Genomic DNA, 23,296 nt, shown 5'->3' on the forward strand with positions numbered 1-23,296 from the left:
TAATATTTATCATGTGGAAAGATAAAGATATAATTAAAATTATTCTTCTGTCACAGACAGGGGGACTACTCATTGGAAGGCTTAATTCTGTACACACATGAAAACAAAACACAGATAAACGTAGTTAGATATCGATTCCACTAACGTCGAGATATCGAAATTCTGCCGTTCATCTTACCACTGACAGCTCGTGACACCAGAAAGAAAATAATTTTAAAAATTGAAAATTTTTTGCGATAAAATACAAAGAACCCCTTTTGATTTCAATAAATCCCAACTACATTCTTTATCTTGCTGGTATCTACTTACAAATCCAAACGACGTCAATACCTAGAAAAATAAAATGGACATCTTCACATCTTCTACTTTACAAATATATTAATGTGAAGCCATGTTCCGTATAACTGATAAACCAGCTGACAAAGCCAATTACAAAACAAAACAATTTAAGTTAGTCTTACGTATAAACAATAAAGGTTCAGCCACTGCCTAATTTAGACAAAGGTCTAAAACACGTACAAACTTCGTGAAATACTTGGGCTCTGTCCAAAGAGTGATTTCAAAACCGCTGTGAAATGTTCCGACTTAACAGTTGTCGTGACCACAACACTGCACTACACCCCATGGGTTGCTGGGACATCCGCGCTCGACCGTAAAGCACACACATACGTGTTGTGTTGCAATGCATTGTGGTTCCCAGGCTTCGCTCTGCGATGTGCAGGCCTTGAGTTGGTATCCCTGCCTCGATTCGGACATGTACACCGAGCGACTTAACCCAGAGACAGCAGACATCTCTTAATTTACTGAACCATATATTTTTGCTAACAAGACTGTCTCCTGTGATTTACCGACGTTTCAGAGGTGCTTGCTTCCTATAACACCAGTGCCGTAAGACAGGAATCACTTCTGAAACGTCTGTAAACTTCTGACACACTACACGGTCTAATACACCACAAAAGTTATCTTCGTATTGGTCTACGTGAGAACCAGAAATTTCACCGGTGGCCACCAACTGTTTAACGATGCTATTACACGGTTTTTTTTTAAAAAAAAAGCATCTCACTGAAGAAACAACTATAAAACCATATGACAGCTTGGAAAGTAAAATGTAGATCGTATGATTAACACTAAAATTTCATTTCTCCTTCCTTGCCGTTCCGTTGAATAAACCGGGCCGTAACGAGCCGAGCCAAAATCATCTCTCTGGGACGAGACGCCATGTAAAATGACGCGGATAATAACGGGCGTTGGGATCTTTGTCTTTTACGTCACGTCCACAAAGACTCTGGTGTAAAGAGAGCTCCTTGTCAAATAGATGGCGGCAGATAGGCTAATATCCAGGGGCAAACTTGTAGTAGCTCCAAGCGTACCAGTCTCTTGAATACAGTGATGAGATTGTAAATCCTCCAAGCTTTACAACATCTCTCATACAATTTTATATATCGGAGACTTTGCGCTTGAATATTTTTTGTATTACCTTCTTCACAACAACATTTAAACTTCTGAGAGGTCTTTATTTGTACGCTATTCAAAATGTTAGTATTGAAGTTTTAAACATTTTAACCGATGAAACACACATGTTTTTTCATGTGTGGGGAAGTTCGATATCTCGAGGTAAAACACACAGACTGATGTCTGTCAGAGAACGGTTGTTAAAGCAAGAATACTTCGACAGAAGACGGAGGTTGTGGACAACCTATTCACACTCTTTACAAACTATAATAAAGATATTAAGTAAGAAAGCAACTTACGAGATAAGCGAAACAAGTAGCACGCATGGAGAAGGCTAAGATTTATAACTTTGTTCCGAGAAACGAGATGGAAACGTGTGGATTGCTGGTTGTGATGCCATGATCTCAGGTTGTTACTGATGGATGAATTGAGGTTAAGAATCCATATTTTCACAGCTGGAAGAAAGACGCCATTCGAGATACCTAAGTGTATTTATTATTATTTATTTTAGTGTTCTGTCTGACGACAGGTCCATATGAACAGGATCCTTCCATCCTTTTCTCGGACTGGGACCTGTTCATATACGTTCTTGGCAGATGATCCAGAAGTGGTTTGCCATTGCCTTCTTCTGTGTGTGAATGGAGTAATTGTTGGGATGCCACGGAGGAAAACTCCGTGTTGCCTAGACCACGGCCTTGCCCAACACAAGTTATAAATTAGGGCACCACCGGGAACACGGATCACTGGTAAGATTTTGTAAAAACAGTAATAAAAGTTCAAATTTCTTAAATGGCGAAAAATATCTTCACTAGATGAGCGACTATTAGCTTCACAAAAAGAATATACATAAGAATGTACATAATTCTTTCAAGTTTCTACAATTATGAAAGTAAAATTATTGATAATAAATAAAAATTCATGTCGTGGAAGCAAGTAAAAGTATTATAAAGCTATATAATAACATAAAGTAGAAGACACTGACATATTAGGAAAGTTGCTTTCGTATTAAATGTTGTTAGACTTTTCAAATGACGTAATAAGATTGAAACTACTGAAATACACACCGATAAAAAAAAGTATCCGATAATTTTTTTACACGGCGCGTAGCAGGACAGCTTCACGTTTATATTTTTAATTTTACAATTTTGTCCCCGTAAAATTTAACGGTGGAAGAATATCTTATCTTAAAATCAGAAGTAGAATATACCACTGACATCGAAAATTACAAACTAAATATTTTATTGAAGAAATTTAAAACTGAAGAAAGGTAAAAGAAGATATCTGAAAGGTGTCGTTCTATAGAAGGTCGTTACTCTGATATATCAAAGTAGACGAAAACCTCAAACGAAAAGTTTCGGTCCTTCAAACTTCGTCACAAGGATATTTTACTGTCTTTAAGAAAAACTAACCACAATGATTTGTTATGTAGCTTACGGAGATTAACCTCATTTATTTGCATACGTAATTCCCCTTTATTAAACACAAATTAAATCAAAGATTACAACAAAGTTTAAAAAAAATATCACAGTGTTGCTCACCACTAGTAAAACAGTTCTGTAACGTAAATGCAATTTGAATTACAAAACAAATTTAATACGTAACAGATATTGATTTGTTGGACTCGTCAGACATGTCATTAGAAAACTAGATTCGTATCAATGACATACAATGGTATACATGACGCTTCAAATTTTACAAATGACACTTTTAAATGGAGTACAGAGACCTAGTTGCTATGAGTTTCTAATTACATCGTTTCCCGTTGCGATACGGAATCTACACATTTCTACTACCGGTCCGGACCATGGCTGACGGAACAGAGTCGATACCACCACAGTAAATCCTGTGATTCCATCTGAATTACGCTAAGCTCTTTGTTATACATGGGCCTGGTTTGGTACACACACTTTCATGTTGCCATAGAGACGGCGTAACAAGGAAATCTCAAAAATCATCAGTCAATTTTTTTTTTCAAATTTCATCATCCCCGGGCTAGGAGGGGGATATGCAAAGTGTAATACGTCACTAAATGCAGAATAATAACGTTCCATTTCATAAAATTTCAGTAAGCTACACACAGAATCTACCGGACATAATTCAACACAGAAAATACGACAAGAAATCATTCGAAACACTTCATACACGCTAACTAACTAACTAACTAGATGGCTCACCGAACCCGAAGGTTCATCACCGAATTAACCAAAGCCCTTTTCAAAGAGTCCGTCCTGATCCGAGGCTTGGTTGATTTTTTCGTAACACATATTTTCTTAAAGGTGAAAGGTTGTTAGCCCTACACCCAACCCCCAACCTGGAGGACCAGGGTATCACTCTTAGTCTAGCGCATCTCCTTAGACCTGTCCGGCTTGGGTGACCCTACCATGAGCCGAAGCTCAGGCCGGCATAGCCCTAAGGGTCATTTGAGCACGCAAGCCTCCTCACCCGGCAGATTGCCTTCGACAAGGTGGTGATACTTCATACACGCACAAAACATAATTTTATGTTCAAAGTGTATTGCATAACTCAGCGCATTGTGGTCTTGTAGATGGTTACAAAACGTTTCGGAGTAAAATCATGTCATTCGTATTCACACAAAATTTCTGTGTGTTCTTCACATATTCTGTATACATGAACACTCACACACGAAACAACTACAATCAGACGGAATAAAATCATTAAATTTACCTTACGCTTAAAAGATATGAGGGTGTGTTCTTAATCAGCCTTACACAGAATAGTGACTGGTAACTAGCTCTTGAAAACCCTAAGATTCATCATCGAATTAACCAAAGCCCTTAAATTCTGTTCTGAAACTTGGTTAATTTGTTCGTAACAATACTGTTTTTTACGACGAAAGGTTGTTACCCTCACGCCCAACCCCCAAGCATGAGGGCCTGAGATGATGAGATGATGCTTCGTATTGTCCGATATGAAATGACCGACTTTTCGAAATGTTTACAGACTCATCGCTTTCTGATGACTCTGAAACGTCGGTAAATTTTTACCAAAATTTACACTGCGGACATCCCAGAAGTTAGAAATCTTCACGCTTGACGCTCAAACCCTCAGAGTAGACAAACACGGTCTGTTAGTTATCAAAAATTACCCTGGTCCACGGGGCTGATAAATCACAGGATTTATTTATACAAGTTAATATAAGGGTTTTGAAGATATCAACTATTTATAACTTGATGATGATGACAAACAACGCAGGATAATTTTCATGAAACCACGGACAAGATTGACATACGGTAACAGTGACAGAATGACATTGATAAAACCAGTTAAAGCAGAGATCAAGCCCATTCATTACGATTACAACTCTATGACAATCCGCTAACCAGCTGTTTGTGTCAACACGACTTTTCCTTTGGTTAGTTCATATCTGCTGAATCGAAGTTTCCGCATTTCCTACCATTAACCACTTCACAAACCTCCAATTTTTTCATATTTAGCTTCAAAGACCGGCCGTGAGAATGGTTACAATTGCCATCGTGTTTAACCCTTTTATACCATTCACGACATATCTCGATTACAAATATTGAACTTAACACTGATGATTGATCCTACGTTCAGTACAATCAGCTATGTATCTCAGTATGAATATTTTCTGATTAAGGGTTGGACGACCGGGGTTCGATCCCCGAGTGAGGCAGAGGATTTTTCCAGTTGCCTCTGAGTCCAGACCGACTTTGGGGCCCACCCTGTCTCCTGTCCAAAATTGAGAAAGATTAGGAGCTATATACCTTCTCTGCAACAGGGAATACTAAGATAGCTTCACATTAGTTCACTTGGTTCTGAATTATTTAAAACATCAGCTCAGTTTTTCAATCGATAAATCAAAAAAAAAAATAATGGTAATGTCAAAATATATATCGTAGCTCACAAATATTACAACTTTCGACGAAGCAAAAAGATTTTTATGAATTCTGTTGCAACTTATGGTTAAAATCCGATATGAATTTGGGTTACAGAACACATTTTATGAGAATATTTCTAAATCAAAATAGAAACGGAAACTTTTATTTTACTTAGAAGCGACATATCTGCTGAATTAACCAACTTCTGCAATTTTTTAAATTTTTTTTATTTATTTTTGCAGAAAACGTAATATACTACGTTGAATTAAACTTGCAAAACTTTTGTTAGGTTCCTTTTTCGAAATTCGTTTACCCAGCGCACAGCTGCTACACGGGGAAATGTGTGACATGCAGTGGGCAGTTTTACTCGATTACTCAGAATCAGGACGAAAATTTGATTGTGGGCAGACTTGGAACAGAAGTGACTTTCTTTGCTAAGTTTTCACTCCATGGCTAAAGGTACACTTTTACAAGTAAAACGTAGAGACTCCGATACAGTCAACAACAAATACTTTCTTAGATGACTGTCTTCTGCATTGTAATACCTTGTAGTCTGGTAGAAGTTTACAAACGTTTCGTAAGTCTTTGCTACTTCCATAACCAAGGACAATATTAAACCCTGACGATTCCAAATAATTAAGACAAGGCACCAAATTAATGCTGAATAAATTATAGTATTTGAGATTCAAAGTATAAAGTTTTTAAAAAATACTAATCTGTTTTATAGCAATTTTTAAATTAAAAAAAAGTTCCTTCCACTCAGGGGGAAAATTCTTTATATACAAAATATACACGAGATCTTGGACTAACACCTTGACAAACTACGTAGAGTTTTATTAATATATTTCAATATTTTTAACGTCAAGTTAATTACAGTCACAACTGGCATGAGGCATGGACGAAAACATTTATTTTCGAAATATTATTGTCATGTGCAGACTGATTAACCTGTCCCTGTTCACCTGTAAGAACATGTGTTGAAGTGGGAAGTGATTCAAAAGTTCCATTGTATAAACGCAACCCTGGACTGCGCATGCGTACCACGTGACTACTTTGCTTCAACCGGTTATGCCGTAGAAGGTCAGTACTAGGATTGCTTTCGTGGAACACACATCTAATTCTTTAGGTGTAAACTTGAAGGAGGTTAAACAAGAGCTTGAGAAAATATATAACAAATCTCACGTATCACATCCCAGAACAATGCTGCATTGACTGACAAGTTTACGACAACAGGATTACTAAGTGACGTGTCGAGATCTGGCAGGCCACGAGTGTTAACATGCAAGAACTTCTTCCTGGACGTCACATGTTCGAAGCGATGAGTCATGGTTTCATTTGCGCAGACGCGTCAACTCCCAAAACAGTCACGTGTAATCGGCATTACATCATTGTTAGAATATCTAGACATCATTGCACGTTCTGAAAACTGTTGTACATCGCGTAGTATAGTAAAACCGAATAATTAGACCTCTAAATATCTGTGCCAATGATTAATTTACTGTAGATATATTATAATGTAATCTTGATAAAAATTACTGTATATAAAGAAACCAATTGAATTTCTGAAATCTGTCAAATGTTCCCGAAAGATATTAACGAAATAAAAACATGTTAAATTAGTAAAATTATTTCTAACTTATTACCTTTTTAGAATTTAAAAGAATTAAATAAAAACGCGATCGTGGCGTGAGGTACACAGGGGTACCAACTTTACCAATTGAATTATACTACGTTACTGACATGAAACTAAAATCCAACATGACCATTCACTTCACCTCTCTGCGTCATGAACCCAATTAAAACAAAATTAGTTCCTTTACTCAAAAATATCTACATTGGCTTATCCTGCTGTAATATTTTCAGCACTTTCACCAACAAAGCTGAACGCAACTGCCATTTGATGGTTACCGGCTGCAAATGCATGACTCTCCGCCATTAGCTACAGTGTTTTCCCGATACGAGTTAAGTATCGACCCATAAAACAATAAAAATCGATTTATATTACAGACGCTTATGTCGCCAGCCATAAAGTTACTGTTCCGTTCAACTTTATCAACAAAAGCACTGTATTAGGAATATTGGATAGACGAAAATGATAAATTAATCACAGAGTGGGTCTAACATGGAGTAAATCGTGAAACTTATGTGTACATATGGTGCATGAGAAATGACGCTCCGTAACATAACCTCAACAGCGACACGAGTAGCCGATCATGGCCGCCATCACAAAAACACACCCAGCCAAACTATACATGAAAATCGCCATCTTACTCTCAACGACACGTAACCTCAAAATCTGCCACAGCCAACTTCTTTCTCTGGTAAATCGTATGTTCCAGTGACGTTATAAAATTCCTGACGTAAACAAAACATGTTTCCCGGAAAATATTAACGTAGTATTCATTAATGTTTTCAGATAATATTTGTTTTAAATGACAGAAGGAGTTACAAGTTTGTAACTTCAAAAATACTGAAAAACATAGTCTACCAGTGATGTCTTCAATTGCTTCATACGTCACGTTAGCACAATTAAAATAAAATGCAGAATGAAGCTGACAATAATACAACAGTATTATGACAGTTGATTTAAATTTCATCGTAAATTTCATGGCCATAATTAATGCCGGTATGGGCTATAATCTCTACCCCAAAATCGTCTAGGCTCATTTATTGTCCCCGTATCTCCTTCAGACATTCTAAATCTCTTGGTTTCAGAGGTTTCAACTTACTGCATTTAAAAAATGAAAACTAAAGCTGTACCACTATACGCCATATAAGCGCTTGGGAGGAGAGGTTAATAGCTCCTACTAATTCTTGACCTCGGCACTAGATGGGAGTAAGTGGTCAGTATATTTAAGTGGTCAGTATATTTAAGTGGTCAAATATTTTATGCTAAGTTTTCTTCTACACAGTTGCCTGCCCTGGTATAGAAGCCATTTTTCGACGAAATGCTAAATCCTCCAAAAGACTTGTACCATTATTATTATTATTATTATTATTATTACTTAGTGTTCTGTCTGACAACAGGTCCATATGAACAGGATCCTTCCATCCTTTTCTCGGACTGGGACCTGTTCATATACGTTCTTGGCAGATGATCCAGAAGTGGTTTGCCATTGCCTTCTTCTGTGTGAGTGTGAATGGAGTAATTGTTGGGATGCCACGGAGAAACCGGGGAAGCCCCCGGAGGAAAACTCAGTGTTGCCTAGACCACGGCCTTGCCCAACACAAGTTATAAATTCGGGCACCGCCGGGAATCGAACCCGAGACCCCAGGATTAAAAGGCCAGCGTTCTAACCGCTAGACCACCGTGGCTGGTCTTGTACCATATTTGATAATATTGATGACGATGATGAAATGTCACTGTAGTGTTAGAAATATAAACATTTAATTTATTTTCCTTCTATATTACATTCTTGCACCAAGGAGGTAAAGGCAAGGATAGCCATGGCCAAGGCAGCTTTCGTCAAGAAGAGGATACTTCTGACTAGCAAGTTGGGCTTGGAGATGAAGGAGAAACTAGTGAAGTGTTACGTATGGAGTGTCGCGCTGTATGGAGCAGAGACTTGGACACTCAGGAAGAAGGAACAGAAATAACTGGAGAGTTTTGAAATGTGGTGATGGAGAAGAATAGAGAAGATCAGGTGGACGGATCGAGTGACCAACGAAGAAGTATTGAGGAGAGTCAACGAGCAAAGATTACACGAAGGAAAGCTAACTGGCTGGGACATATTATGAGAAGGAATGGATTAATGAGTGATATCACCGAAGGCCAGGTTGAAGGAAAGCGAGGACTGGGAAGAAGACTGACACAGCTAACCGACGACCTTAAACAAGGAAAGAAGATGACGTTCCAGGAATTAAAGCGAGAAGCCGAGAATAGGGACAACTGGAGAGCTCTTTTTGGGCAGAGCAATGGACCTGTCGTAAGACAGAACACTTAATAAAAAATAAAAATTACATCAGTTTGAAATTAACACAAAATTGGACACGTACCTTATCAAAATACCCATCAATGTAAGGGACACGTGATAAAATTCTACTGGCTAAATTTATTTCCAAAGAATTAAACCATATTTATGTCTATAAGGTCACGTAAAATTTCAGTTACACAGAGGGAAAACATTTATATATGTATTTATGACGTAGACAGTACTCACCACCGTGTTGGTCAAAAGTTCTCTCTTAATATACGGGACCTGTCGCCTTTCAAGTAACTGCAGGTGTGCCTGGCATCTGGAATATGAATACGGGTAGTTGAACGCGAACTGATAAACATCTTCTTCGCGGTCAAAGCCAAATGCAAATGACAGGACATAGTGATTCTGATGTTCCGGCGAGCGGTAGTAGTAAACGTACTTGTTAGGAATCCTTTGCCTGCAAAATACAAAGATTTAAAAATAAAATTGTTTTCAGGTGAGAAAAATTGATTCTGTCTTCACTGTCCATGCATTCAAAACTAAATTTATATTGACACACACACTATTCTGCGTGTCAGGACTCAAACTTTCTTGATTTAAACAGCACAATAAAGCATTTATTCATATAATAAATTATTTATTTATTTATTTAGTGTTCTGTCTGACGACAGGTCCATATGAACAGGATCCTTCCATCCTTTTCTCGGACTAGGACCTGTTCATATACGTTCTTGGCAGATGATCCAGAAGTGGTTTGCCATTGCCTTCTTCTGTGTGAGTGTGAATGGAGTAATTGTTGGGATGCCACGGAGGAAAACTCCGTGTTGCCTAGACCACGGCCTTGCCCAACACAAGTTATAAATTCCGGCACCACCGGGAATTGAACCCGGGACCCCAGGATTACAAGGCCAGCGTTCTAACCGCTAGACCACCTCATCTTATTATTATTTAGTGTTCTGTCTGACGACAGGTCCATATGAACAGGATCCTTCCATCCTTTTCTCTTCTCGGACTGGGACCTGTTCATATACGTTCTTGGCAGATGATCCAGAAGTGGTTTGCCATTGCCTTCTTCTGTGTGAGTGTGAATGGAGTAATTGTTGGGATGCCACGGAGGAAAACTCAGTGTTGCCTAGACCACGGCCTTGCCCAACACAAGTTATAAATTCGGGAATCGAACCCGGGACCCCAGGATTACAAGGCCAGCGTTCTAACCGCTAGACCACCTCATCTTATTATTATTTAGTGTTCTGTCTGACGACAGGTCCATATGAACAGAATCCTTCCATCCTTTTCTCGGACTGGGACCTGTTCATATACGTTCTTGGCAGATGATCCAGAAGTGGTTTGCCATTGCCTTCTTCTGTGTGTGAATGGAGTAATTGTTGGGATGCCACGGAGGAAAACTCAGTGTTGCCTAGACCACGGCCTTGCCCAACACAAGTTATAAATTCGGGAATCGAACCCGGGACCCCAGGATTACAAGGCCAGCGTTCTAACCGCTAGACCACCTCATCTTATTATTATTTAGTGTTCTGTCTGACGACAGGTCCATATGAACAGAATCCTTCCATCCTTTTCTCGGACTGGGACCTGTTCATATACGTTCTTGGCAGATGATCCAGAAGTAGTTTGCCATTGCCTTCTTCTGTGTGTGAATGGAGTAATTGTTGGGATGCCACGGAGGAAAACTCAGTGTTGCCTAGACCACGGCCTTGCCCAACACAAGTTATAAATTCGGGAATCGAACCCGGGACCCCAGGATTACAAGGCCAGCGTTCTAACCGCTAGACCACCTCATCTTATTATTATTTAGTGTTCTGTCTGACGACAGGTCCATATGAACAGGATCCTTCCATCCTTTTCTCTTCTCGGACTGGGACCTGTTCATATACGTTCTTGGCAGATGATCCAGAAGTGGTTTGCCATTGCCTTCTTCTGTGTGTGAATGGAGTAATTGTTGGGATGCCACGGAGGAAAACTCAGTGTTGCCTAGACCACGGCCTTGCCCAACACAAGTTATAAATTCGGGAATCGAACCCGGGACCCCAGGATTACAAGGCCAGCGTTCTAACCGCTAGACCACCTCATCTTATTATTATTTAGTGTTCTGTCTGACGACAGGTCCATATGAACAGGATCCTTCCATCCTTTTCTCTTCTCGGACTGGGACCTGTTCATATACGTTCTTGGCAGATGATCCAGAAGTGGTTTGCCATTGCCTTCTTCTGTGTGTGAATGGAGTAATTGTTGGGATGCCACGGAGGAAAACTCAGTGTTGCCTAGACCACGGCCTTGCCCAACACAAGTTATAAATTCGGGAATCGAACCCGGGACCCCAGGATTACAAGGCCAGCGTTCTAACCGCTAGACCACCTCATCTTATTATTATTTAGTGTTCTGTCTGACGACAGGTCCATATGAACAGGATCCTTCCATCCTTTTCTCTTCTCGGACTGGGACCTGTTCATATACGTTCTTGGCAGATGATCCAGAAGTGGTTTGCCATTGCCTTCTTCTGTGTGAGTGTGAATGGAGTAATTGTTGGGATGCCACGGAGGAAAACTCAGTGTTGCCTAGACCACGGCCTTGCCCAACACAAGTTATAAATTCGGGAATCGAACCCGGGACCCCAGGATTACAAGGCCAGCGTTCTAACCGCTAGACCACCTCATCTTATTATTATTTAGTGTTCTGTCTGACGACAGGTCCATATGAACAGAATCCTTCCATCCTTTTCTCGGACTGGGACCTGTTCATATACGTTCTTGGCAGATGATCCAGAAGTGGTTTGCCATTGCCTTCTTCTGTGTGTGAATGGAGTAATTGTTGGGATGCCACGGAGGAAAACTCAGTGTTGCCTAGACCACGGCCTTGCCCAACACAAGTTATAAATTCGGGAATCGAACCCGGGACCCCAGGATTACAAGGCCAGCGTTCTAACCGCTAGACCACCTCATCTTATTATTATTTAGTGTTCTGTCTGACGACAGGTCCATATGAACAGGATCCTTCCATCCTTTTCTCTTCTCGGACTGGGACCTGTTCATACACGTTCTTGGCAGATGATCCAGAAGTGGTTTGCCATTGCCTTCTTCTGTGTGAGTGTGAATGGAGTAATTGTTGGGATGCCACGGAGGAAAACTCAGTGTTGCCTAGACCACGGCCTTGCCCAACACAAGTTATAAATTCGGGAATCGAACCCGGGACCCCAGGATTACAAGGCCAGCGTTCTAACCGCTAGACCACCTCATCTTATTATTATTTAGTGTTCTGTCTGACGACAGGTCCATATGAACAGAATCCTTCCATCCTTTTCTCGGACTGGGACCTGTTCATATACGTTCTTGGCAGATGATCCAGAAGTGGTTTGCCATTGCCTTCTTCTGTGTGTGAATGGAGTAATTGTTGGGATGCCACGGAGGAAAACTCAGTGTTGCCTAGACCACGGCCTTGCCCAACACAAGTTATAAATTCGGGAATCGAACCCGGGACCCCAGGATTACAAGGCCAGCGTTCTAACCGCTAGACCACCTCATCTTATTATTATTTAGTGTTCTGTCTGACGACAGGTCCATATGAACAGGATCCTTCCATCCTTTTCTCTTCTCGGACTGGGACCTGTTCATATACGTTCTTGGCAGATGATCCAGAAGTGGTTTGCCATTGCCTTCTTCTGTGTGAGTGTGAATGGAGTAATTGTTGGGATGCCACGGAGGAAAACTCAGTGTTGCCTAGACCACGGCCTTGCCCAACACAAGTTATAAATTCGGGAATCGAACCCGGGACCCCAGGATTACAAGGCCAGCGTTCTAACCGCTAGACCACCTCATCTTATTATTATTTAGTGTTCTGTCTGACGACAGGTCCATATGAACAGAATCCTTCCATCCTTTTCTCGGACTGGGACCTGTTCATATACGTTCTTGGCAGATGATCCAGAAGTGGTTTGCCATTGCCTTCTTCTGTGTGTGAATGGAGTAATTGTTGGGATGCCACGGAGGAAAACTCAGTGTTGCCTAGACCACGGCCTTGCCCAACACAAGTTATAAATTCGGGAATCGAACCCGGGACCCCAGGATTACAAGGCCAGCGTTCTAACCGCTAGACCACCTCATCTTATTATTATTTAGTGTTCTGTCTGACGACAGGTCCATATGAACAGGATCCTTCCATCCTTTTCTCTTCTCGGACTGGGACCTGTTCATACACGTTCTTGGCAGATGATCCAGAAGTGGTTTGCCATTGCCTTCTTCTGTGTGAGTGTGAATGGAGTAATTGTTGGGATGCCACGGAGGAAAACTCAGTGTTGCCTAGACCACGGCCTTGCCCAACACAAGTTATAAATTCGGGAATCGAACCCGGGACCCCAGGATTACAAGGCCAGCGTTCTAACCGCTAGACCACCTCATCTTATTATTATTTAGTGTTCTGTCTGACGACAGGTCCATATGAACAGAATCCTTCCATCCTTTTCTCGGACTGGGACCTGTTCATATACGTTCTTGGCAGATGATCCAGAAGTGGTTTGCCATTGCCTTCTTCTGTGTGTGAATGGAGTAATTGTTGGGATGCCACGGAGGAAAACTCAGTGTTGCCTAGACCACGGCCTTGCCCAACACAAGTTATAAATTCGGGAATCGAACCCGGGACCCCAGGATTACAAGGCCAGCGTTCTAACCGCTAGACCACCTCATCTTATTATTATTTAGTGTTCTGTCTGACGACAGGTCCATATGAACAGGATCCTTCCATCCTTTTCTCTTCTCGGACTGGGACCTGTTCATATACGTTCTTGGCAGATGATCCAGAAGTGGTTTGCCATTGCCTTCTTCTGTGTGAGTGTGAATGGAGTAATTGTTGGGATGCCACGGAGGAAAACTCAGTGTTGCCTAGACCACGGCCTTGCCCAACACAAGTTATAAATTCGGGAATCGAACCCGGGACCCCAGGATTACAAGGCCAGCGTTCTAACCGCTAGACCACCTCATCTTATTATTATTTAGTGTTCTGTCTGACGACAGGTCCATATGAACAGAATCCTTCCATCCTTTTCTCGGACTGGGACCTGTTCATATACGTTCTTGGCAGATGATCCAGAAGTGGTTTGCCATTGCCTTCTTCTGTGTGTGAATGGAGTAATTGTTGGGATGCCACGGAGGAAAACTCAGTGTTGCCTAGACCACGGCCTTGCCCAACACAAGTTATAAATTCGGGCACCGCCAGGAATCAAAACCGAGACCCCCAGGATTACATGGCCAGCGTTCTAACCGCTAGACGACCGTGACCATATATAATAAATACGCAAAGACAAAATTAGCAGCTAGTTAATACAATTTTTTCACTAAGTACACATAAACCGCTGTTTTAAACTTTCATTTATTAACAGATATTTTACACCTCGCAATGGGTCGATCCCCAGTTCAAAATATTTAACCAGGAGTCTAGAAACTTCCATTTTCAAAATATAATGTAATTCGGAACGGTCCTGAAGAATTCGACTTTTCCAGAGTAAAGGGATGTAAATCCTAAATGTTCACAAAATAAAAAAAATTGTTTTTTCTAAAAAAAAATACATAAATATTATTATACCGTTTATATATAAACTTATAACTTCATAATATGAATCATTTTCTATAGATAAGTTTTACAAAGAAAATTCCTTTTGGAAAGTTTTCTCTGAGAAACTGCGTTCATTTATGTTTCAGTCCACAAAACTAATGTATAACACAATTTAATAATATAATTTGCGAGATATAGTAAAATTTTGAAGATGGCTGTCGTCTGGGTTATTGCGTCCTGATGATGGAGGCTGCAAGGACCTGTGAAACGTCGGTAAACTTTTACCAGACTACACGGCACAACAACCATCATCAGACTCACCGCTGTGAAAACCTCAAATATTACATAGTAAAATTTTGTTTCCCTGAACTTACATTAAATAAATACCATTAATTATAAATCAATAAAAATAATTGTAAAAATCTTTACTACTTGTCGTCGAAAGGAACTTCAGCTTCGTATTTCCAAGTCCCTAATGCTGCATCACATTCAGCAAAACTTGTTATCCTAACCTAATGACTGTAGAGAAATTTTCGATATTCCTTTTGCTTCATAACCAAAGTAATTTTCATTCATACTTTGGCAATATTCCTAAGTGCCCCAACACAAAAGCAGTCTGGAACGTAGGAAAAAAAGTCTGGATGTTTCCTCTCGTTGGTTCAGAGTTGGAAACTAGCCGAAAATCGTAATAAAACAATTTTTGTTTTAACCATTATTCATCAGACACTGCCATTCATTAGCGTAAGAAATGAGCATAAAGATTACTTCAAAGGATGAGAATTATAAGTATCTTCCGTTCGTTATAGCGTCAACATTTTCATATTTTATAAAATTATTCTCTTATATACAAAGAAACACACTTCGCTGTTAGCTAATTTGAAAGTCAATATTTCATCAGTTACGTTCAAAACCAAAACCTCTACTACATATTAAATACATTTATAATTATATTTAATTTTCAAATAATTTATAAATATAAATATTTGATCCTTAATGCACATAGCAGAAGAGTTTACAAAACTTTGAACAATATATTGTATTTTTATGAATAAATGGAAACTGAAGTGAGGTATTAGATAAGCCTATATTCATAATATTTAGGTTAGTGAAAATTTTTAACCCACTGAGTCGGCAGTAGACGCCTTAATGAGACAGGCAGCAAAATTCAGTCGCCGAATTATTATAATTCATTATCCATTAACCGAGGATCGAAGTAATTGCTGTTGGTTCTATTATACGTCGTGTAGATGTTGTTAATTTAATTTTTGTACATTAGTAAACATTTGCTTTTCTCTTACACTTTAAATGTTACAACCTGTGTATTTCTCTCTATTAATATTTATTTGTTTTAACCTTTTTTCCAAATATTATTCTATCTACGCTCACATTTGCATATATATTTTCGTATATTTATTATTCGTTCCAATTTTACAATTCATTATTTTTTATCTGCTAATTCCGTAGACATATTTACAGACTTTTATATAAAACATTTGTACTCCAATTTTTGAGGCAATTCAACTTGATCTGTTTAAAAACTAGTTTATATAGTGTACATGTATTTACATTAAAAATAATTTTCGACAGGACTCTGTATACTTCTGCGTATTCTTCACGACACACAAAGCGCAAATATTTGTAAAATTTCAGCATCTAAGGAATAAACACACTGGAACTGTTTTTGTTACAAGTCACACGGAAAAGCCTTGGAAGTTTTCTGACTATACTCCGTGATATTTTTCTTTTTAACTCCAGCTACATCGTTTGTTTTCGCCGTAAGACGAAGGTCATTACTTTTATCACAGATAACGGTTAATCGATTCCTATATAGCTGTGGCCCTTACAGAAAGAAATTTGCATTCCGTCTCCCACCCTCTAACCATTATCATCATGCCATTACAGAGCGCGCGCCATGATAGATCTTCTGATATCGAAGAGTTGAGACAATTCTTATTCTCTTAAACATCGATGTATCAAAGAATTCTATGAAGTCAACGTCTTTACTAATTCAACCATTTTATTCGAGCGTCCTAATTTGTATCTTGGTACTAATAACTTCAGCTTCTAGAGGTGAGTAGTTTAAAATGTTTGAAAAATGTCCGTTTCGACTAACATTGTAGATGCCATCTTCAGGGTGATATGTAATGTTTGGAAGTTTTTGGTAGCGTTGTGTAGAGAGTTTGTATTTGATGGTGGTAATTTGTGGAATCAAGCACGTCACGATGCATTCCAACTGACTTAGTTTGCTGTGGACTGGTATCCCACAGTAAGTTATTCTCAGAACCTATACTACACGTAGTCGGATAGACTCAAATCGTATTGTAAAAACGGGACAGGCAAAATTCCTAATCCATAAAGTGAAGAAGAAAAAGAATAACTCAGAGTTGGCAACATCAAATATGAGATATTATTCAGCATTTTCAGAGGCCACGGTGGTCTAGCGGTTAGAACGCTGGCCTTGTAATCCTGGGGGTCTCGGTTTTGATTCCTGGCGGTGCCCGAATTTATAACTTGTGTTGGGCAAGGCCGTGGTCTAGGTAAAACGGAGTTTTCCTCCGGGGGCTTCCCCGATTTCTCCGTGGCATCCATTCACACACAGAAGAAGGCAATGGCAAACCACTTCTGGATCATGTGCCAAGAACGTATATGAACAGGTCCCAGTCCGAGAAAAGGATGGAAGGATCCTGTTCATATGGACCTGTCGTCAGACAGAACACTAAATAAAATAAATAAATATTTTCAGAGGATTTACGGAATGTAATCTTTTGATATTGGTATATTTCCATAGATTTTTGACGCTGAAAAACATCATCTCACTTAAGAACGTCATTATTCAGCCTAAAATTCTCTTAAATGTAACACATACGAAGACATTTCCCATTGTAATTAATTTTATGAAGTAGATAAATATTTCACTTTGAGAAATTTCACAAAAATGTTGCGGAAGTTGAGTAGAAGTCAGAAATTTCTTAACGATCGCATTAAAAGCAAAGAATGCCCATGCTCACAGATGGCTCAGCGGAAAGACGATATCGAAACGAAGCTAAAGTCGATTATAATTCAGAACGCGCCAGGAATTTATATATGTACGGCGTATGGCCTAAGGACAGGAGCTGTCTCTATCCGAATAAAATATCTGTCCCTTATAATCGTCCAGTCTCTTACATCTGTATAAGTTTTTCACTTGTAACTCCATTAAAACCATTCGCACAAGGCAGACTTTCAATATACAATAATGGCATTATTGTATTCATTGCACTAAAATATACAATTACATATTATAGCAGTTTCAAAAAGTTAAGATATGATAAGATTTACATAAAAGTTTAATTAAAAACGACACTCTTAAGTGGTTCACACGAAATAATACACATTCCTCAAATTGAATTTGCATTTCATCCTTTTGTGAATGGGACATTTATTTTCCGCTGTCATTTCAAAAGCCTGGCGATTTTCGTTAAATTTATTAAACATTTTAATACAAAATTTTTGCATGCATTCTGGTTACGAGTAATGAACGTATATTTTCGTTTTTGTTTATTTTTCTTTCAGTCTTAGATTAAACTTCTTTATAGAGTTCTATAAACACCTCGTGTTTTAAAGATATTCATGTATTCTGTTAATAAAGTAATATATTAAGAACAATTTATTATTGATTAAAATTACATTCTACGTAAATATATAACATTACCTGATAATATTTATACGACAGTAAAGCTAAAATATTGGGTCTATATTCTTTTAAATATTTAAAATACATACATAAGCATGTTAATGTAGATTAGTATATTTGATTTTTCCAGTCTTGTAGTAGAAATAATTTCCATATAAATGGGACAGCGCTCCAACGAAACGGATTAATACGCTACAGCCGAAGCATTGGAACACGAGGGACAATAATTTTAAGTCTGGCCGAAAGCACGGAAAATATTTTAAAGAGAGCCAAATTCCAGTACATACAAAATTTATGGCGAAGTGTGACAAATTTGAATTTTAGGTACATTTATTAAAATTCATGCATTTTATTATTTATTTACGTGATTTCGCATCCAATAAATAAATATATAAATAATATGTTAAAAACACAGGCTACAAATCTATTAAATAAATTTAATTTTCAGGTATGATACTTAATCATAAACATCATATTAAAGGGGCCTCATACATTTTCATACAAATCCACGTAATGCTCACGTCGGACGGATTTTCCACCATAAATTTATGTTTCAGTACGCTGAATTCAGATTCGAAACGAAATTTTTACTCAACAGAAGGGACAATAAATGTAATACATATATAAAACTGATCTAACACAAGATTAGTTAATTTTGAGATAATCCACGGATTTAAATCTACTAACTAATTTAATAATTGTATTATACAATAACAGTACTGCTAATATAACAAAATTAATAACAAAACAAGAACATGGCTGTCTTCTGCGTTGTAGTGCCGTGTAGTCTGGTAGAAGTATACCAACGTTTCGCAGGTCCTTGCTACCTCCATCATCACGGCGGTTTATAGGTGTTAGAACCCATAAGACAGCCATCTTCGTAATCAAAATAGTTACATCCTTTCCCCGAGCTACTTTAAATGTAGTGAATTCCGATGGAGTTGCGAACTCACATAAAAAGGAGAATTTCAGAGATGTAGCGGGAGTTGGTGAGGGGAAATATTTCGTTTGCAGATGGGAAGGGTCGTTTGTGCAATAGATATTGCAGGAACCATAATATATGAATGTAGTGTCAGCACCTGCTCTCAGAAAGTACACTCTTGTCTCGGAGTGAAAGTACAACGAACATTCCACGAATGTGAATTATTTTGCTACAGTGAGACATAAGACAATACAAGACAGGGGCAAAACATTTTTATCTGTAGAGAAACAATGATTTTGATATATGTAAAATATATTATAAAATTGTAAAATGAAACAATATCAAAAAAACACATTTTAATTTGATACAATGACATCTTTGTATCCTTTATTCAAATGTATAGAACTTCGACAGACTTGAAAAATTTATAAATTATTCAGCATAGAAGGAAAAACAATTTTCGTGAAAACATTTCGAATGAGAAACACAGATAAGGTAAAATTCAAACGTAGTTCTGTATAAGACGAAAATTATGAAATCTTCTCCATTACATTTTTCTATGCCGAGAATCCTAGAGAAGATATGAATAAATAACATCTACTGTTTTATTGGCTTCAGTTTTCCGTGAGGATGTGGTAATGATCGTGAAGAGATGGGACCAAGTGGTACTGTAGCAAACGCAGAGACATTTTCCCTAACTCCTTTATAATTTACCCGCTCCAACTAATCCCTCCCAGAAGTCGTGCGTAACAGCTAGGGTGCAGTATCTGACAAAAACAGTTCTCATTTCACATCGTATATTCGGTTACAATTTCAAGATATACGTAAACCTGGCAACAGAAATATTATATAATAAGAAAAAGACACAGTTCAAACTTCGTGTAGACCACAGATTATCACCGTTATTATTATTTATTATTATATATTCATTATATTAAATTAATGATAATTTATAATTTCCTCAAACTGACAATTCCAAAGTGGCGGATGAACAAACTTGTGAGTTAAAACCGACACTAGCGCCACTAGAAACACGAACATTTAAATATATGATTTTATATTTATCCTAAAATACAAATTTTACAATAGTAATTATATGTATAAATTAGAATAATAACACTGCGGCTTAATTAAAGAAAAAAAATGTTCTGTCTTCAACCCAATTCGATCCCATGACCCCAAGCATATTTGTCCGATATCTTACGTCAGACGTACTCAAAGAAGATATTCAATTATTTCTATTATGCATATTTTACACTTAAAAATGACCATGTATTTTACAATTTCTATAAAAATAAAATTAAAATATACTTACTGATCATGTAGACAAAGACCCCCCGAAATTCAAAAAACATGTGTAATATAAATCAAGTTCCGGACGAAACAGTATATTATATTACCCTCAAACACACTGTAATTAAAAATTTAAACAATCAGTTGACTAGTGACATTTATCAATATTACAAAATCATCTTCAGGGTAAATTTTATGATGTATATAGGAAATAACTTACTAAAAATTTTGAATAAAAATCACATTAAATCGAATCTGCATTAACATATCCAATTTTCCTTACATCGCAGTTTACAAACACAAATTGTGTGACTTTCTGATATCTCAATGATTACTACAAGTAGCGTGTACTTCAAATTCCTTGTTCGAATTACTTTAATGTCATTACGTGACGAATAACAACTTACAAATTACTATAATATTTCCGATAATGGTAGAGAACTCTATATAAGTCTTCAAATTTTCAAAATGTTTTAAGCTGGTGCCCTGATAGAAACATTTCGTTTTATATATATGTCAATAACTAAAGATTTAACGGCAACTGAATGCAATAATTAGCAGTGTTCAAATGAATTTTCGAACTCCGATTCCGTACAGCTGATAGCTAAAAAATATTTCACAGGGTTATTTACATAACAAATAAATTAATTATCTTCAGTAATAAAGTTGTATATTATTGTAACTGTAGTAAACTAATGTCGAATAGAAATAAATTCTCAGAAGAAACATTTACTTACCACTTGGGTCTGCTAGTTGATTTGACGAGAGGTGTCATGCCTTCTCGGAACAAATTCCTGTGTTTGCTGAAGTTAACGATATTGAAGATTACTCTCTGAAACACATTAAACCAAGTATATATTAAATCTTGTCCGTCTAATCACAATAAATTCTTATTAAATATTAAAATATTACAATAATTAACATTTAAAATATTTTAAAATATTAAATGATGTTCTTTATCGAAATATTCGATTTAAATTAGACCATCATTTTTCATGTTTCACGACATGTTTCAGTTCCTAAAAGAACAATCCTCAGGTGTATATAATTATGTAAAGCTTCAAAACGATAAATAATTCAAATACAATTTTCATACATTATGCTAGCGTGCATTTTTATCAGATTTTTACCAGATATCAAACGATGTTCTTTTTCAGATTTTTATTCCACTTTTAATAACACACTCGATGTTGTTCTGTATATATACATCATGCTCAATGTAATTAGACGGACAAGATTTAATATATACTTATTATATCACAATATGACGCAACTTTACCATCTTACAATAAACCAAACAAACTGAATTAAGAATAATATCCAATATTCGTCTTCAATTCAAAATATAAGTGGAAACAGGTGTAAAATTTCAGACTTGATATTATCATGGCGGTGAGATCCATTGGTTACGACTTAGAGTGCTGGACGTATAAACCTCAATTCACGAGTGAGATTTCATACTCAAACTTTAAAATATAAATTTCACATTTACATAATTTTGATTCAAAGTCGTGTAACCTCGTGTAGTTTTAGCATCGATTTAAACCGGTTCCTATTTAATAACTGAGTTAATATTAACTGATATCCAAAGAGTTAAGAAACGTATAATCCATTAGCTAATCAAGACATTTCACGCCCTTGTGAAACTAAATGTTAAATTAAACGTTGATATAACTAATATCTTTTTCACGGAATGGTTTGTTCCTTTTTTGTTTAAAAGAATAGGATGGATTAGAGTAAAAGAAATGGATCATAATCTACTTTTATATCGATCCACGACGAACTTATTAATTTCTTATACCGATCATAAAAGAACAAAGGATTTTCTGTGACCAGGATATGAAAAAAGTTGAGCATTGAATCCATCTACAGCGTCATATTATAAATATATCACTCCTAATGAAATTAATTTTCGACAATTTCAAAGTCCATTCCCTTTCTTTGTCAGCTTTAAAAGATTAAACCTTTTGTCCACATCCAATTTAAAGACAATTACGTAAGTACAACTCAATTAAAAACATCTCAGGACTTTCCAGGTGAAGAATCGATGTATCAAACAGTCTCTATTCACACGTTACAACACAACACAAAGAAATGTGGATATTTATCAGTTCACCGAGCGGTATTTGAACCCGCGACGGCACACTTCCAAGAAAATTCAATCACTCTCATTGTATGCACACATTAATATCTTTGTATCAGTTATATTTTATTGATTCAACTACCAGAAATTTTATTAAACAAGTCTTTCAAATATGTTCTGCTATCAAATTACCTAATTTCTCAGAACGGAAATAAAACTACCATCTTTATTATATTTGGTCTGTTAACAATTGTTCGAACATTCTGTGGGCTGAGAAATACGTGGAAGATCGAACATTCAATATATCGCCCACAATACAGAAGTTAATTCTGTAACGGACTTTCTATTCCATTATTCATTTTACGCCATTCACTCAGAAGAACAATTACGACCTCCAGGTCTCAACAATCTGGCTATTCCAAATGAATTGTTCAGAAACAAATTTCCCTACGAAACTTTGTTCTCATGTTTAATCACGAAATTTGGCATAAACCGCTGATAATTCAGTACAACCGTAGAGCGTCTGAAATA

The 23,296-nt window shown here is 37.4% G+C and overlaps 1 protein-coding gene across 8 annotated transcripts in view; it reads right to left on the bottom strand.

The window, feature by feature from the left end:
• Window positions 1-23,296, bottom strand: part of LOC110831251 (cytosolic carboxypeptidase 6) — a 323,299-nt gene that overhangs the window by 180,359 nt on the left and 119,644 nt on the right. For all 8 annotated transcript variants that reach the window (XR_015536683.1, XR_015536682.1, XR_015536680.1 and 5 more), the window contains 2 exons: window positions 21,420-21,514; window positions 9,473-9,689 (listed from right to left, as the gene is read on the bottom strand). Coding sequence is in view for 4 of the 8 variants with exons in the window: in XM_022067026.2 (XP_021922718.1) it covers window positions 9,473-9,689; window positions 21,420-21,514 (312 nt within the window). In the remaining 4 variants the exon portion in view is untranslated. The remainder of the gene's footprint in view (window positions 1-9,472; window positions 9,690-21,419; window positions 21,515-23,296) is intronic.

Source organism: Zootermopsis nevadensis, unplaced genomic scaffold (assembly GCF_977971745.1).
Source record: "Zootermopsis nevadensis isolate Lab colony 2312 unplaced genomic scaffold, Znev_1.0 Znev_ptg000023l, whole genome shotgun sequence".
Lineage (NCBI taxonomy): Eukaryota > Metazoa > Arthropoda > Insecta > Blattodea > Termopsidae > Zootermopsis > Zootermopsis nevadensis.